The 18784-nt window shown below is 34.4% G+C and overlaps 1 protein-coding gene across 2 annotated transcripts in view; it reads right to left on the bottom strand.

Annotated features, from left to right (window-relative positions):
* Positions 1 to 572: 572 nt before the first annotated feature.
* The window catches only part of LOC150093877 (26S proteasome non-ATPase regulatory subunit 9), a 75420-nt gene continuing 57208 nt past the window's right edge, over positions 573 to 18784 (bottom strand). For both annotated transcript variants that reach the window (XM_090412996.1, XM_090412997.1), the window contains exons 5-6: positions 13671 to 13759; positions 573 to 717 (exon numbers count right to left, since the gene is read on the bottom strand). In XM_090412996.1, coding sequence (XP_090269122.1) covers positions 693 to 717; positions 13671 to 13759 — 114 coding nt within the window. In that variant the 3' untranslated portion in view covers positions 573 to 692. The remainder of the gene's footprint in view (positions 718 to 13670; positions 13760 to 18784) is intronic.

Here is an 18784-nt window from a genome sequence, read left to right as displayed (position 1 = left end):
TTTTCCTATGAATATTCTCTCCATATGAATAGAACAAAATAGACTTAACAGTTGACATAACGACAAACATAGCTACAGAATATTAACAGTTATTATTATTTTGTAACTATTTTTATCATTATATCATTTGCTCATGTCTATTTCATTTTATTTGTATCCTCCACAGAGTTAGGAGCTTTAGATCTATAACATATGTTATAGATCTCATATTTATAGCTTTAGATCTATAACATATGAGATCTGACAAATTGAAAACTTGAATGAATGAAAAATGTGTGACAACTGTTTGAGAGGAAGTTAGTAACTGTGTATGCCCCCTTCATATTCAGAAAACGAAGATGATAACTATTTGTTTCATTATTTCAAAGAATGAAAAATTATTTACTCTATATTATTCTCCCTGTCTTTCTTAAAAGTAGCAAAAGCATGTAAAATACATTCCAAAAAAAAAATTTTTTTTTTAAAGATATACAACTTATAACAATAATCTTTTAATTCGTTGTAATAATAAAACTATTCATAAGTTTCATGTACCTGAAATAAGAAATGCAGTTTTCAGTCCATATAAAAAAAAAGTTTATTTTATAATTTTGATATATATATTTTATGTACAAATTTCCTTATAAATGTAGCCTTACAAAGCTTTCAATAGTTATAAGTTAACTCCATATTATAATAAATCTTGGTCTTCACTAATTCAGTGGCAGAATAATGCAGCTGAAAAGGAAAACAAATTTCATTAGCTGTAAAAATAACTTTAATTTAAACAGAGATATATAATCAACTTACCCACCACTGAAGAAATGTATAACTATAATGTTAAGTATGCAGAAATGGATGGATATCTGAATGAACAAACTACAAATGGAATTATTTTGATAAAATGAAAGCTTTTCCTTAGTTCTACTTAAGTACTGGATATTTCTTCAGTTTGTTCAATCATAAGGATATCCTAGATATGTGAAGTAATTACTTTGAAAGAATGTTAAACAAACCAAGTGGTGACAGAGCTGTACTAGAAATTTTTCAAGAGGAATGCAAAGAGGAGAGGTAGAAAAAGCCACCAAAAACTTGAAATGTGGAAAAGCAGCTGGAGTAGATGATATTGACTAGAAATGCTTAAGTATGGAGATATAAAGGTTTTGCAGTTACTACACTGCATAATTCACAGGCATGGTTAGAAGTTCATATTTCCAATAATTGAAAATTATAAAAAAGGGAATAAATCTGAATGTGAGAATTACAGAGGAATTTCTCTACTAAGTGTTCCAGGTATGATTTATACAAGCATAGTTGAAAAGAGGTTCAGAAAGGTTGTGGAAGAGAAACTTGGAGAACAAGCTAGTTTCAGGCCAAACAGAGATTATCAAGATCAGATTTTCACTTTAAGATAAATAGTTGAGAAATTGTGGGAATATAACAAGGATCTCTACTTAAGTTTTTAGATCTGATAAAGGCATATGCCAAGGTACTCAGAGAAATGTTTTCAAAACACTACAATTATAGGGGATGAATGGAACATTATGCAGAGCAATGCATAGTCTATATTTAAGTTGACAGTCAGCAGTTAGAATTGAAAGAAATACAGGAAGATGATTTGATGTAAAATCAGGGGTAAGACAAGGATGCACATTATCTCCACTCTTATTCATCATCTATATTGATCACATTATGAAAGAAAGTGACATTCAGCAATTTAGGCATAGTTTTTAGTGAAGATGGCAAGTTAAATCTGGAAATAGTCAACAAAATAAGCAAAACTGGTATAGTGGGTACCAGCTGAATAAAGTTACATGGAATAAGAGAAAAATTAGTCAAAACACAAAACTAGCAGTATAGAAGGCAGTGTTCAAACTAGTTTTAAGTAATGTATCTGAGAAATGGGTTAAAAATAAAGTACTTGATCAAAGACTAGAGACCACAGATATGAGGGTTCTGAGAAAAATTACAGAAGTGAACCAATGACATCAATAGCAGAATTATATTAAAAATAAAGATATTAGAAAGGAACTTGACATTATTAGCAGTCAAGAATGTGTCAGTGGAGCAAACCTAAGATGGTACTTAGATTTGCTTATCTAAGATTCCACTTAAATAGAATGGGTGAAGAAAGGCTAGCAAAACAGGTGATGCCTGGATGACATTCAAAAATCTGTTGGCAGGAAAGAGATCCAGAAAAAAAAACAAGACTAGGTGGACTGATTAAGTTAGAAGTACGAAATGTTAGATATGACGCTATTGGAGTGTTCACAAGTAATAGACTGATTTGGAATAAAATTGTTGATAGGAGATTAATAATGTAAACTTAATCATGTAGTGCTGTCATAGTAACCTGAACATCCCTTGGGGGTACATATCAGGAAACTAATGATGATGATTGTTTGATTTTTTGAACAAACTGAGAATAATTTCTTTTTTTCTCTGCTTCACCAAATTTGTACCATTTTTGTAATATATTGGATCAATGTAAATTTTATAGTTCTTGGATCCTTTGTTATGTCAACTACAAACACATAAGCAAGAAGTTAAGAGGAAAGATGAAAGCCATTTATAAACTGGTGTTCAAAACCTGAGGACGAACCCTATTTCTGAAGATTACAACTGCAAATTCAAACAAATTGACTACAGACGTGTGGCAATTTGCATAACTATGTTGAGTAGAAAGCAGGTACGCATTCAGATTTTCAAACAGAGGGCAAACAGATTACATAGCAGCACTCAACAGGATAAAAGGCAAAAAGCTGCACTAAGCAAATTGTGTTTGCAGGCTCTTTTTTGTGAAGGAATAAAGTTGCAAACTTAGAATACTTGTAATGTCTCAAAGTCATCTGGATGATTTCATCTGGGGAAGAATTGTTGGAAAGCTTGAAGAAGGTCCCAGAATTACTGATATTGCTAGAGAGTTTGGAATCTCATATACTGTTGTATCCAGGAAGCTCTGGGCAATGTTTCAAACCAATGGAATGTGTTCCAGACATTTGCTAAGAATGTTGCCCTTGCTCCACCATGGAGAATGAAGACAGATTTTTGGTTATAACAAAATGTAATCAACATACCATGGCAGGGCAGCTCCATTCAAGCACAGGTATGTGGATATCTCGACAAACTGTAGTAAAATGTATGTGAAAAGTAGGGCTATATACCTGGAGGCCCGTAGTCTGTGTCCCTTTATCCACAGTCATCGTAGAGCACATGTTCAGTTGTTGTATCCATAAAAATTGGACTAATGTACTCTTTACAGATGAGTTGTTTTAGTCTTTCCTCTGATTCTAGATGACACTTGATCTGCCATGAAAGTGGTACTGCTTACCAATGCAAGAATGTTCTTGAAAGATAAATATGTGGGTGCTGGGGTCATGGTGTAGGGCAGCATTATGCTTAATGAATGCACTGAGTTACAAGTGCTAGAAAAAGGGACCATGACTGGCGAACAAGACTGCAAAGAAGTTCCTCAACATCATGTTTGATTGTTCCATGATGCTGTGGACAAACAATTTGTTTTTATGAATGACAGTGCCACACCACATCATACACGAGAAATGGAGACACTTTTGGAGATGAAGGATATTAATCGAATTGAGTGGCCTGCACACACCAGATCTCAACCCCATAGAACATGTTTGGGATACAATAGGGGAGATGCATTGCTGCTCAAAATTCCCCTCCAAAAAACAAATAAGCCTTATCCTTGCTCTGAAGGAGAAATGGGCCATTTTGCCTGAAGAACTCCATCACTTAGTGCTAAGCATGGTATGACACTGTGAGAGCTAAATCGCAGTTCAGGGTGGACATATTCCATACTGAAATGTCTCTCTGCATGCTTTTCTACAAGCACACTATACATTAATTCCTTAACTACATTTTTAGGAAATTTGTAACTTTTGCCAAAAATGTATTGCAATTTAATTTGTACGAAATTTATCACACATTTTTTGTATAACAAAATTTATTAGTATGCTGGCAATAAATTTGTGTACATTTGGCTGTAGGCATGAAACTTTTTTCATATATAGGTAAAAATGTAGTTTATCCTCCTTAGATAAATAATAAACTGGTGTCCAAAAGCTATCTACAGAAGGAAAAAATAAATAAATCATAAGGTGTTTTAACATTTCATTAGCAACTTTGTATCTGGCTCATACTCTGAACCAGTAATCGCAGACTGATTACAATGATTAGCTATCAATTTGCAGCTGCTAGCAGTATAATCAGTTTTGGAAATGAGAGTCAGAGAGAGCACTAATTATCAAGTTATTAATGAGTGGTAAATACTGTGTAATTTACCATAGTTATATATTGATCAGATCAACTTATAATTCATTATCAGTCAAGTTCTTTAACACCTGGAGCCCACAATATACATAGTGACCTGTAATACCAATTCAACAACTTTCAATTCACAGCTTATCTTCTAGCATTTATCACCAACCCTTGGACATATACCAATGAAAAGGTTTAGAGAAACTCACATGGGTACTCTTGAAATTTTAACACCACATCTGATTAGGTGTTGCACATAGGCATGCTCAGCAAACCATCATTCTATGTCCTACCTCCTACCTCTTTGCAATGAGTTGCCAACTTCCCCTACTGCCACTTACCATATGACATGGTAGATGTTTTCCTCTCCTCATCAGGACTCTTACCACCTCTTCCTCTCGTACATAACAAACCTCCTTTTGGTGACTTCAAATCCTATTCACAACTTTACTGAGACTATGCTTCATTCCTCCTCTTTATATAACAAACCCTGCAGTGCCCAATAATTAGAAACTTCATAACCAAAGCTCTGCTCATCAGGACTCTTACCATCTCCTCTTCCTCCTGTACATAAACTCCTCTCGGTGACTTCAAATGCTATTCACAACTTTACTGAGAGTATGCCTCATTCCTCCTCTTTATATGACAAACCCTACAGTGCCCAATAATTAGAAACTTCATAACCAAAGCTCTAAACTCTGATCTCTTATTCTCCAGTGGGATGAGGATAGCCTTGTGAACGTCAATGCTACCAAAACACTCAGCAGTCTAATTTTTTGAACAAAAGATCTTGCATTACTTGCCCTTACTCTTGATAAGATCTAGATCAGCAAACAGGAACAGCCCATTCTAGGGCTGATTTTCACCTTCAACCTCCAAAGAATTTAGTGGACTTTTGTACTCAAGATCATCTACATTCTAAAACTGCATAAATCCCAATTCCATTGTTAGGAATACTGCACACATTTGGGATGATATCCAAAACCTAAGAGACTGTTTGACACTATTCAGAGAAGAAATCCTTATTTAAATTAAGGGGATATTAAATGCCACATTGTTTTAAAACCGAATAAGAAACTCAAAGATTGGAATCAGAGATGATGACCCCCACCCCTCACTCTCTCTCATACAGATTTGGTTTGTTCCTTATGTCTCTTCATAGATACTTTTGTGGCCAATGTTCTGTTAATCTGGCCATCATTCCTCTCTTTCTTCCAAGAATAATAATGAGCACAGCTGTCAGTCAACAAGTGAAAAATATGTCAACAGTTTACCAGGTTAACCCTTTTAACCACACACATGCATACAGCACTGATGTGTTATACATCTTATGACCTTTTGTGTGCGAATAAAATAATATGAAATAATTAAGAATATATACTGTAATATTATTGCATTTTATATATTCATGGGATTCAATACATGTCCCAAATGCAAACAGTATACAAAAAACTATCACTCAGAACATATACCAGAATTAAATGAGTAAGTAAACTATTTTAAAAACAATCTCACATACTTTCTGTGGCTCTTCCCTGCTCTACATTCATTATCCCAATCCATCATCAGGTGTCTCCACATGAGACACTTGAAGAACGATTGTTTATGATAATGTTATGCCTATTTTGTTATATTTCATCACTAGCATACTATTAGTGATATTGCAATGGAAAAGTTTATTGAGTATCAGCGGAATTACTGAGAGCAGCTGAGGATGAAGCAGTGAATATATTAACTGAAATTTCTCAACAGGCTGGGAAAAAATATACTGGACCAGAGAGTGAAAAACATCAATATTCATTCCAATTCCAAAAAAATCAAATCCCAGAGACTGTGAGGATTACAGAACCAGTGGTTTAATTTCATATGTAAGCAAAGTCATGCTGAAAGTTATCCAAAAAAAAAAAAAAAAAAACTGGAACCATATGTGAAATAGAGAAATATACCAGAAGAACAGGAAGGCTTTAGGAGAGGTAGAGAAACTGGAGAATGGACAGCAAACATGAGATGGATTATGGAAAGAATGAGAATTTCAGAAGGAAATGTTTATCTGTTTTATTGATAAGAAAGCTTTTGATTGTGTGAATCATAACAGATGGTAAAATGTGATGAGATCAATGGGAATACCTGAGCATCTAATTATGTTGATTAGAGAACTGTATAACAAAGAAGCTTCAGTAAAAACAGATGAGAGAAACAGATGGTGTTAGAGTGGAAAAAGGGGGGGGGGGGTGGCCAGGTTGTATACTGTTACCATCCCTTATTAATATTTATATTAAATATATTATGAGAATTGCCAACTTTGATAAAGACCCAGCAGGAATAAGATTAGAGGTAGAAAAATATATAATTTAAGATAGATGATACAATGGTCATGGCAGAAACTAAGTAAGATCTGGAGCAGTTGATTCTGTTGGTTAAAACAGAAAGCAAAAAATCTGGGCTTAATTTAAACATCAGCAAAACACAAGTGATAGGCTTCTAACAAATTGGATGAATTTGTGATTGGGGGAGATAAAAAAAGAGGAGACTGAAAGTATGATTTACTGGGGCCCAGAACAAGATATAATCATCAATGTGAAGATGAAATTAAAAGATGATAGGCATGGAGGAAAAGAAGCTATTAAACCTGACAAAAATTATGAATGATAGAGATGTCAGTAAAGCCACAAAAGTTAGAATCGTCAAAGCAATGGCATTTCCGAAGTGATGTATGGATGTGAGAGCTGTATCATTAAGAAGTAAGACAGAAAGCGAATTGATTGATTTGAATTATGGGCATGGAAGAGACTATTATGAATTCCCATGGACAACTAGAATGCTCCTTGGAGGCAATGATCACTAAACAGAAATTAATGTATTTTTGGGCATATTTTGCAAGCAAATAAATCATTGTAAAAAGGCAGTTAATGCTAGGGAAGATTGAGGGCATGAGAAGGAGAGGAAGACCACAAAAGAGCTGGATGGATCACATAAAGGAATTCACCATCTTGATGATAAAAAAAAAAAAAAAGGCCAAGTGAGATGGGGAGCTTCTTTTGTTCAAAAGATCACCAAGCATCAGAAACAACCTGATGGCACATAACAACAACATACTATTAGCAATTTTTGTTTCCTTTCACAATTGGTCTATTAAGTTAACTCACATGGTAATGTACTCATAGAAACCAGAAAAAAAAACTAGTTGATTACACTGCAAGATTTGCTGTAATGAATTTGGAAAGCAGAGGAGATATTTTCTACTTAGACTGGTTCAAAATGTCAGGTATTCAACAGGCCAGGCCAGCCCAGCAGCAATTGTCTAGCTTCTCTCCTCAAAATTTCAAATGGTTTACTAAACACTTTAATTGAGCTGACTCAGCTCTGCATCCCCCACATTGTAACATTATATTACTGTTAGCATTTGTGCATGAAGAATTTTATTTTAATTTGATATTAAGTACTATTTTCAGTATTATTTACTAATAAGTCAATTTTTTATATAAAATATATTAAAATTTATTTATTTACTTAGTTATTAGGCTAATTTTGTGATTTTTATGCTACTTTGTCACATGTGATGAGTGGAAGAGGTAAGTATAAGACTTAGACTGAAAACATAATACTTAAATATAACAAAACAAGAAATAACAATGCTAAAAATACTTATAAAACATTATAAATAAATCCTCCAATGTCTTTTATTCTCCAAAAGAGGAACGAGTTTTTTAGTCTTAATGTTTTTACAATTAATTTCCGGCCTTTGCTACTGTATTTAGATGAGTTCATTTCTTTAAACAAGTTACAGACTTACAGATGACAATAAAACATTGCTGTCATCTGTACAGACAAAACTGCTACCCCTCTCATGATCCTAACTGGTATTACTGTCTGAAATAGTGAAAGTTCTATAGTAAATTTCTCTGTTTTGGTGTTAAACTAAATTTCTGGATGGAAAAACCATACTTGCCTGTAATCTTTAAAGTGGCTCTAAAAACAGTTCCTCTAGTAACAACCAGAACTGAATGTATAAAGTGTTTGTCAATCTAACACCATGGAAGTTATGAGGATACAGAAGCACTGGCTGTATAACAAAAATATTATACTAAAAGACTTATAAGCAGAACCATGCTTACCCATATTTAAGTGTAATTACTAAGAGAAGAAGGAAAGAAAGTGAAATGATATTTTTTACATGTGTCGTCTCTAAACCAGAGTTTATGTCTAGAGACGACACATGGAATTTTTTCAAGCTACTTTATGCCTGTAATAAGTGGGGTGGTGTCTCACATCAGGCAATGAAATTCATCTCGTACCTACAGACAATTAAAAATATCCATGCCCATAGCAGGGTTTGAACCCACAGCCTGTTGGTTGGAAAGTGGGTATGATAACAACTAGGCCAGCTGTTCTTGTTAGCAAAACAAATATCAAAATCCATTAATTTTACCAGTAAAGTCAATCTATCATTCCAATTCATGAACATCCAAGACAAGTTGAATCTTGGATGGTCATGAATTGGTAAAACTCCTAATTAGGAGTTTTAGGAAATTAATGCAGTCAGCTTGCCACTTTGCTACATCCCTTAAAGGCAAGTATTTTATGTCTGTAGGCATGTATTCATGGAGAAGGGTTGCTTTGAGGGAAGAAAAATCTGAGTTTTTTTGGAGGAAAAACTCCTCCACCAGCTAACTCACCTTTAATTGAAAAGCCCTGGTAGAGGTTCTCTGTATCATAGACTGGATTTGAATCCAGGTCTTTCCAACCAAAGGGCTCTGTCAAAACCAACTGAGCTACTACGGAGGCTGCATGGAAGCCAATATTAACTAAGTACAGTTGCATCCATGTGACATCTGACTATAACCAACCAGGTAATGGGTCATCTGGGGCTGACAGAGGTCGAGAGTAAGTACTTCTGCAGAACTTTGAGAAAGTTAACAGAGTCAGAGATCAAAGAAGACACTGAGTGGTTTGGACGTAAATACTTTCAAAGGTTACGACAGCCAGGAAAGTTGAGTTAGTTCACGTAGGAGGGGGTAAAAAAAAAAAAAATTATAATTTTTTTCGCTTGCCCCAACAGGTTTATGATTATTAGTCCACAAAGGAGGAAGTAGACATGAACCCGAGGTGGTGCAGCTCCTTGTGGGATGCATCACTCGGGCCAGGTTCTTTCCCCAACTCTGTCAATCACTTTTTATTTTGGCAGTTTTCATTTGAAGTTCCATTGATTTCTTTCAAAGTCATATCAGGTTTCTTTTCCTCAGACCAACTCCAGAATTAATTAATTAATTTTTTTTCTTTTCTTTTCCTTTTTTTAAAGTTTTATTTCAGATATGTTACAGTGTAAACTGTAAAGAACAGACGTCAGGAAATTTTTCTCCCCTCAGTCGCCGTTCAAAACAATGGATCCCTTTAATTCAGCACTAAGCTAATTAGTCAAGTTCCAAAATTCAGTTCTATATAATTTAAGTTTAAATTGTTTTCCGTTTCTCTTTCTTGTAGGAACAAGAGATGTCTACAGACACCTGGTTTAATTTAAGTAACGTCTTTTTTATATAGAGCAATAGGTGTTAGGAGATGACATCTTCAGACACCTATAGTTTAATCTAGTTTAAGCTATGGGGTCAAGTAAAGTACGTTTAAAGTTTTTTTTAGAACAGGTAAGAAGAGATGACATGTACGTTTAGCCACAACCTCTTGGTTACATAGCTAAACAGGTTGACTGAGGCCTCTTTATTATCTCTTACTATCATACTCTACCTTTCTTTAACTTCCCCTATTACTACCTGCTGACCCTCAGCAATCTTTATACTTCAAAGGCCGATGATGAAAGACATGAACTCCTATTCTACCTACTCACTGATGAGACCTCAATAAAGGTTGAAACTGGTCTGGGTAGTGACCTTCTCTCATAATGTAGAACAGTAATACAGCTCCTAGGAGCTGGGTTTCACATTATGGGTAAATACCAAGAATAGTGATCGGAGCTTGCTCCACCCTTACTATGAGTTGCCTCAGTGTTGCACTACCAAATGGGTTATGTGTTACACTATCCAGGTATTTGCTTACACTTGGACTCGCCAAACTTCATATAGTTTCTATATTCAGCATGAAACTCTTTAAGTTTCTTATTCGGCTATGAAACAATATGGGATGTAATATCCCTTAACACGTTTGCTGCCACGCTACTTCGGCATAGTCTGTTCCCGTATGCCGAGCAATTTCACTTCAAGGTCAGTACGGTAATCTCGTTGCCAACAGTAAGCGTCATACGAGTATACTCGTAGCTGGCTTGTGTAGCTCATATACGAACGACGAGTATACTCATAGTTGGCATCGAACGTGTTAACTTAAATAATTTCACGTCGCTGAATTGAAGCCTTTGGTTCTTCATAAATTAGTATTCTATCAACAATGATATTGTTGATGGAGATATCTTCATGCTTGTTCTGGACAGAAGATTATATAGAGGATTTGAAATGATCACTATTTAATTTTTAGCAAAATAGAACTGAATATCATTTTAAAAAGCTAAGTGCATATGAAAGTTTTTTTAAAATAATCAAGGTTGAGCATCTTTCAGGTGAACTGTAGACTCAAATACACAAATATTATTAAAGAAAAAAAAATTAATGAGTTTGAAAACAAGAACCAAAGCTTGAAGATTCAGTGCCAGACCTAAAGGAAACGTTGATTCAGCCAGAGAGGATGTTGTAAAATTGTCTGCAAGGAGAAAAAAAAAATCAGAACTCCATGGTGGACTCAGGAAATTAAAAAAGTAGTCAAAGAAAATGAAGAAAGCATATCAAAAGTCCTGGAAAATAAATCAGCAAAGAGAAGAGAGTGAAAAATATAAGAAAGTGAGGCAATGTATAAATATATATATATCATTACAGATAATATCTATAAATAACAAACTTTATTTATTATTTTGTTACAGATTCTCTTCTGGTTGACAGAAGAGGAGGAATGAATGGGGATAGAGTGCAATTGGTACAGTGTATTCACAGTGAAGACAGGCAGAGTAAAATGGGAGGAAAGTACTGTTAATAATTATAGAGAATTGCAACCTATTAGAGCAGAGAATGGGATTGATAATTATGAGTAGTTTAACCAAAGGGTTTGAGGCTGTCTGGTGCAAAGCAGAAGTGTGTACGATAAAATATATAATTCAATGCATGCTTATATTGACTAGTCAGCTGAAGAGGATGTGAAACTGCACAGGAAAACTTTCTGTGCAGTTTCAGAATGTACAGAAAATCTCTCCTCTTTTTTTTTTTTTTTTTTTTTGACTTGCTTTAAAAAAAGCACATCATGGAAGGGAATGTTCAAATGGAAATTTTTTTCCATTTGAACTCCCCCAATATTAATGGATGGCACAGGTAATAACATCTGGTAGTAACATTTAAGAATGTGAATGTAAATGAGTCAAATCTTTTGCTTCCAACTGATGGAAGCGAATGTGCACCTCTGACTTGGAGAGTTATAACACATTTAATGGCTTTGACAAAGAAGGGACATATATGGAACTATAAGGTAGGTGATTATGATAAACTGCAAAGGGACTTGTAGTTGCACCATGGTATAAGAAACTGCATGGTACAGGAATTAGTAATGCATGGAAAAGGATCAAGAGGTGTTTGAAGGAAGCTATAACTGACTATATTCTCATAGTCAAGAGTAACTGTTGAGGAGTGAAACATATTCATAAAACATTTTTTGAAGAACCTACCCATGAGAGATTGGTAAACTTATAGCACGCTAGTATTGTGGATGTGCGAGAAGGCGCTTGTTCACATTTGACTCGAAGAGCTGTGGATCATGTTCTTGAGAAACACATAAGGTGGGAGAGTATTCCAGAAGGCTGCATTAAAAACTCTATTCACCTAAGTTGATAAAGTAAACAGAATTTTTAATGAGAGAGAGAGAGAGAGTTGCCTAAGACAGAACTTTTTTTTCAATAATTTCTACACTTTTTTCCTCTTTGGGATCTTGATCTATAACAGGAGTTCCCAAACATTTTGGTCAGAGATTTCTAAGTAAAAATTCAGTAATAACCAAGACCCCAAGAGCAATAAGCTTGAAGAATTGGAACATGTCCGATTACAATTTGCAATGCATATAAAAAAAAATTTAATGAATACTAACACTTACCATATGTCTAATGTGAAGGATGAGGTTGATGTACTTTTAGAAGAGAGGAAATATTCGGTTTGTGATTTGTTATTTTTAATCTTAGATCTCCATTATTTTCAAAATCTAGTAAGTATTCTACTGAATATTGATGACACTTCTTTTTTGCATCAAACATGATATTAGGGGTTTTCTATAAGAAATTATTTCAACACAGCTCAAACTCTTGCTAAAATAATTATTTTAATATGAAACTATTACAATAATAATCCACTCCCAAACACTGCAGAACAAAAATATCTAGTGATGCTAGAAATAGCACTGAAGTTTGACAACAGCAAAGATGATAAAAGGAAACTGAGAATGACCACTTGAACGAAAATCTGCTTGGACACTAATTTAAACAATTTATTTATGTTTGCAAGGGCACACAGTTGATGTGCTGCCAGGCGCATGAGAATAAGCCACTTTGTTGACTGCCCGAGTTAACAACTTGTTTCGTACACTAATTCTAGATTCTAGAATTAGCTTTGTGAGGAAATATTTTCTTTAGTATAATTTAATAATCAAATTTATCATATAATAATTTAGCATCCAAAATAATCTTACCAACTCCCCCAATGGCTTTATTAACAGGGGTTCCCAAACATTCCTGGGAGTCACTACTGACTACTTTGGGAATCCCCGATCTATAATCTCCTATGTAAAGTAGTCTTTTAGAAGTCTCTTCATTTTCTTATTATATATTATTATTATTACGTGACACCTCCAGGGAGTCCAAACACTCATTGAGGGAGGGCACTTACTCTACAACTCCATCTAACACCCACCACCACTAGTATTTTCACAGACAATCACAAACATCTATGCCCATGGTGGGATTCGAATCCGCAGCCTTTTGGTTGGAGAGTGGATATGCTAACCACTCGGCCAACCAGCACTTCCCCACAGTACTGGCTAACAATCTTTGTTTAGGTGCGGCTAGCATTTTGATAAATCCAAACCTACCCAAGAGCAACATTCTGCTGAAAGAAACAGCTTTAAAAAATTGATACAAACAGAAGATCATTCCAATTTCCAGAGCATCTTCATTCAAGATCAAAACAGATACTTGCTGATAAGGTTCTAGGTTTACATAGTCACAGGATGTACTAAGAAGTACATCCTAGGAATATATTGTACATTACACAATTCATCAGAAAGCCCTATCAAATTCTATGCATTACTATTATAATTAAAATAACAATGTTTGAATTTTAAACCAGAAGTCCTACTGATATAATTTTGAATATACTTACCCAAGTAAGCCTCGTCCTTCCCAAGGTTTTGGGATCAAAACAATATGTATAAGTTTATTTTCTCGTAAAACATCAACATGGACTGGTTTCTAAGAAATCAAGTAAATGTTTATTTTAGAATTGTTAACCAATCAGCTTTATACCAACAAAATTATCAAATGTAAAGACTTTATTTGCTTTTCTTTGATCTTATCTTATCTTTTGGAGACCAATGTGTATGTGTACATACACATTGGTCTCCAAAAGATAAGAACGAACTACGTATTCACCAGTATATGAAAAAATTTCAATGCCTACAGCCAAACGTACACAAATTTATTGCCAGCATACTAATAAATTTTGTTACACAAAAAATGTGTTATAAATTTCGTACAAATTAAATTGCAATAAGTTTTTTAGCAAAAGTTATAAATTTCCTAAGGATGTAGTTAAGGAATTAATGTACAGCGCTTACAGAAAACTGAGGCCAACCACCTTATCCTCGAGATGGTTGCAGTTGCAAGAATAAAAAAAAAAACCTTGACACCATAAAGGGTAGAAGAGGAGGATTAAGAAAAAAAGAAAAGCTTACACAAAACTATGCAGAGAGACATTTCAGTATGGAATATGTCCACACCAAACTGCGATGTAGCTCTCACAACATAGTACCATGCTTAGTACCAAGTAATTTAAAAGTTCTTAACACAAACTGGCCCACTCCTCCTTCAGAGCAAGGATAAGGCCCTGTTTGTTTTCTGGAAGGGAATTTTCAAGCAGAAATGCATTTCTATTTTGTCCCAAACATGTTCTATTGAGTTGAGATCTCGGGAGCGTGCTGGCCACTCAATTCGATTAACATCCTCAGTCTCTAAAAGTTTCTCTACTGCTTGTGAACAATGTGGTGTGGCACTGTCATCCATAACAATGAATTCTTTGCCTATCTAACAAAAGCACATCTAACAATCTGACATGACGTTAAAGAACTTCATTGCAATATCATTGACTCCCCACGCCATGACCCCAGCACCGACATATCCATCCCTTTCAAGAACATTCTTGCAATGGTAAGCAGTACCACTTCCATGGCAGATCAAGTGTCACCTAGAATCAGAGGAAAGACTAAAACGACTCATCTATAAAGAGTACATTAGCTCATTGGTGTCCTGTACAATTTTAATGCACATAACACCACTGAAAACATGCTCTATGATGAGCTGTGGATAAAGGGACACAGATTACAGGCATTCAGTTATAGACCTAATTGTTGCAGATGTCTTGCCACAGTTTGTCAAATTATCTGCATACATACCTGTGATTGAATGGAGCCAACTTGCAAGCTAACCTGTTTTTGTGCATCAATTATGTTTTGCAATTATAACTAAAAATTTGTCTTCATGCTCCATGGTAGAGCAAGGGCAACATATTAGAAAATGTCTGGACCATATTCCATTGGTCTGATATACTGTCCAGAGGCCGGATACAATGCTATGTGATATCCCAAACTCTTTGGTAAAACTCTCTGGGCCTTCTTCAAGCTTTCCAATAATTCTTCCCTGCATGAAATCATCTAGATGATGTCTTTGAGACATTACAAGACATCACTAGATGATTCCAAGGTTTCCCAAAGAATCCAAGTTTGCAACTTTATTCCTTCACGAAAAGAACTTCTTTAAAATACAATTTGCTTAGAGCAGCCTTTTGCCTTTTATCCTGTTGAGTATCACGTGTTCTCTTTGCACACGATTCAAAAATGGCCACTTCTTTTAAAATAATCGATCAAAATCATCAATTATACAAATTGTCACAAGCTGATTCATCTCTGAATTTGCAGTTCTAATCTTCAAAAATTAGTGTTTGTCCTTAGGTTTTGGACACCGGTGCATGTGTGTGTGTACATATATATATATACACACACAACATTGGAGAGGAAATACATACATATATATATATATATATATATATATATATATATATATATCAGTATATGCATTTCCTCTCCATAATGCATATGTATAGAAACAAAAACTTTTTCTTCAAATTAAAAAAAAAAGCTCCACTATCATGGTGCTTTTTAACATAGTATCATTATTATTATACCAGTAAGTACTTGTACTGCTTGATATTCCTATAGTTATTATTTTTGTAACCAAAGGAATGTCACATGATACAAGTTATTACAATTGCTATTATATGTTGTTACACATTATCTCAAACTCCTGCTTAAAGATCTATTGATAATTATTTCATATACATATAACAGTTACATATTATTTTTCAAAATTCTTTCTTAGGTTCCCAGTATCCTGCAACAAGCTTTTCATTACTTCCTCCTACATGTTACTGCTGCAATGGTCTTTCACAACCAAGCTAATTGACTACTTAGAAACTAATTATGCCATTAGAGGGCAGTTAATCCTATACAGTCTGCAATGCCTGTCAACTGCATATATCCTTCAGTTCAGGGCTTCTTAAACTTTTTCCAATCATGACCCCTTTTCACCCGAGAAATTTTTACGTGACCCTGGGTATATAGGTATATAAAATAGGCACATACAAATCAAACATTCACTAATAATAAATCATAAAGAAATTTATTTTAAAACAATTTTTGGTATACATATAATTTTACCACTTATTAAAGACAAAAGCAAATTTGCATACTAATGAGATGGATGTGCTTGTTTATTTTTACATAAAGAATTAAATCTTCGCTGAATATCTGATACTGCAGGACGTAGAGCATCTTTAATTTTCAGTGTTGATCAATATTTTGATTTTATAATCGTCAATGCTGAGAATGCTGCTTCACATAAATACGTAGTACAAAATAGCAGAAGTATGTTTAGGAACATTTCAGAAATTGTTGGAAATTCTGTCCTAATCCCAAGCCAAAATTCATTTAATGATTTTTTTAGGAAACTCAAGTTTTAAACCTGTGTCACTTGATAACTTAGCAAATTCTTCTTGAGCTTTTAATGGCAGATGACTGACATTTTTGATTTCAATTGAATATGGTTTATGAACCCAACTTAGTTTTTTAGAATCAAAATTTGAAGGGAAGTATTTCAGAAGCTGTGTCTCCAGGCACTTCTTTCAATTATAAAATCATCTGTAGCTGTAAACATTTTTAAAGAATCATTTTCCACCCTATTCTTCCATATGTTAACTTTTTAGTAAAACTTTCAATTTTGTCTTTTAACATAAATATGTTACAATTTTTTCTTTGAAGTTTAAATCATTGAGTTTTTCGAAAATATCTAACAAATAACACAGTTTTGAAAACATAAGTTATTATGAAAAAGTTAACAAAATAGGATTTCTGCTCAGTCAAAAATATAACAACTTCATCTTTCAATTTCAATAATCTGTTTAAACTTCACACTCTTGAGAGCCACTTTACCTCATGTATGTATTAATAAGCTTTTGTAATTGGAGTTCATGTCTTTGCAAAGGTTTAAAAACAAATGACTATTAAGGGCATGGCTTTTAATGAAGTTAATGATTTTGATAGCATCGTGAAGCACAACATCTAACTTTGGTGATATTTTTTTTGGCTCTGAGTGCCTCCTGATGGATCATGCAGAGAGTAAAAGTGATATTGTAAAATCTCACATGATAAGTTAATTTAGTTAACTTATTGAGCTCAATTTTAGAAGGGTGTCAAATCAAAATATAAAGAAATTATGATGCGTTGTTGTTTTTTTCTTAAATATAAATTAACTATCTTGTAGAATGTATTCAATATTACCAATGTAACTATGTTATAAGGCATAAACCAGAGAGGATTATGCCTTATTAGTATAGCGAGTCAGCAAAAAAAAAGAAAGATTCGCAACAACTTGCATACATTTAAGCACCTAAAACAAAGACAAGGAGGACTTTTAAGGGGCTGAGAAGGAAAAAAAAAAAGAGAGAGAGAGATGATTAGGAGTTCTGGGCTGGAAGTGTTGTAGCTCATACCTCTTGACGAAACTCCAACGATAAGCTCATGGCTTATCGTTGGAGTTTCATCGATGGGCTTTCTCCCTGAAGTTCTCCGGGCAGTTCTCAAGGCACGTCTGCTGATGTATCCCACAGTATAGCAGGCCGCGCTCCCTGCGATTTCAAGCACAACTGACTGAGATCTGATGGACAAACATTGAAGATGAAAACATAGTCTCCTCAGTTACCTACTACAGTGAAGGTGTAAACAACAGGCAGCCGAGCAAGCATGAAGGAAGGAAGGATATCGTTTGCTACTCAGGCCAGAACAACCATGATGGTACATAGAGTGCTGAATGTCCAAGTTAAAGTAGGAGGCATCCAGATCCATGCAAAGATACAAGATATTCCCAGGTAACTTTATTCATAGAAAAGGACTGTTCATAAAAAACTGAGTAAATACATTATATCGATGTCCTTGGATTGTAGATATGTGTATGGATTTGTTAAGCAAGAGTTTGTCCAAAGTTTGTATCAGTACTAAGTAGTGTACTGGAGTTGCGTGAATGCAGAAATGTATATATTCTAATTGCGTAATGTGTTTCTGGAGTTAGCTATGTTGGGAGAGACAGTTATTCCCCATTTTTTATTACAATTTTTCTAGCTAGAATAAATGCCTTGTTTAACAACAGTTTGATCGATCATTGCCAATGCACTATCTCAAAAAAAATATGAACCTGTGTGTTAATTAGATATTGCCACGACTTGCTATATGGTTAAGAGAAATTTGACTAGATACTGCCTTTAATTCCATTTCACTGATTTCTCACTCTCTATTATTCGGTCTGACTAGCACAGTTGTAAATCAAATAAATTTGTCAGACTGAAGAGTGTGAGAAATTTAATATACTGCAATTGTATAGCCGGCAATAACTATACACAGAGTCTGCTATATGTGTGGTAGGAAAAAAAGGGCAAGAGCAGGAAGATGGAGGGGGGACGAAAATTAAGATAGTGGGAAATAACATCAGTGTAGATAAGCTTTGTGAGACAGTGCAGCCAATTCCGCATAGAGGACTAAATATAAACAAGACTTTTCTTTAAACTAGTGTAGTCTGAGAAAAAATTACAACGTAAAAAAACTTTTTACAAAAAAAACATAAGGTAAACAATAAATTTACAAATGGCGCAGTTTAATAAATAACCTATTGTTA

Source organism: Typopeltis vanoorti, chromosome 23 (genome assembly GCF_054136105.1).
Source record: "Typopeltis vanoorti isolate ZY-2024b chromosome 23, IOZ_Tvanoo_1.0, whole genome shotgun sequence".
NCBI classification, from domain to species: Eukaryota; Metazoa; Arthropoda; class Arachnida; order Uropygi; family Thelyphonidae; genus Typopeltis; species Typopeltis vanoorti.
The sequence above is the reverse complement of the archived record's forward strand: the minus strand, read 5'-3'. Positions and strand labels throughout refer to the sequence as shown.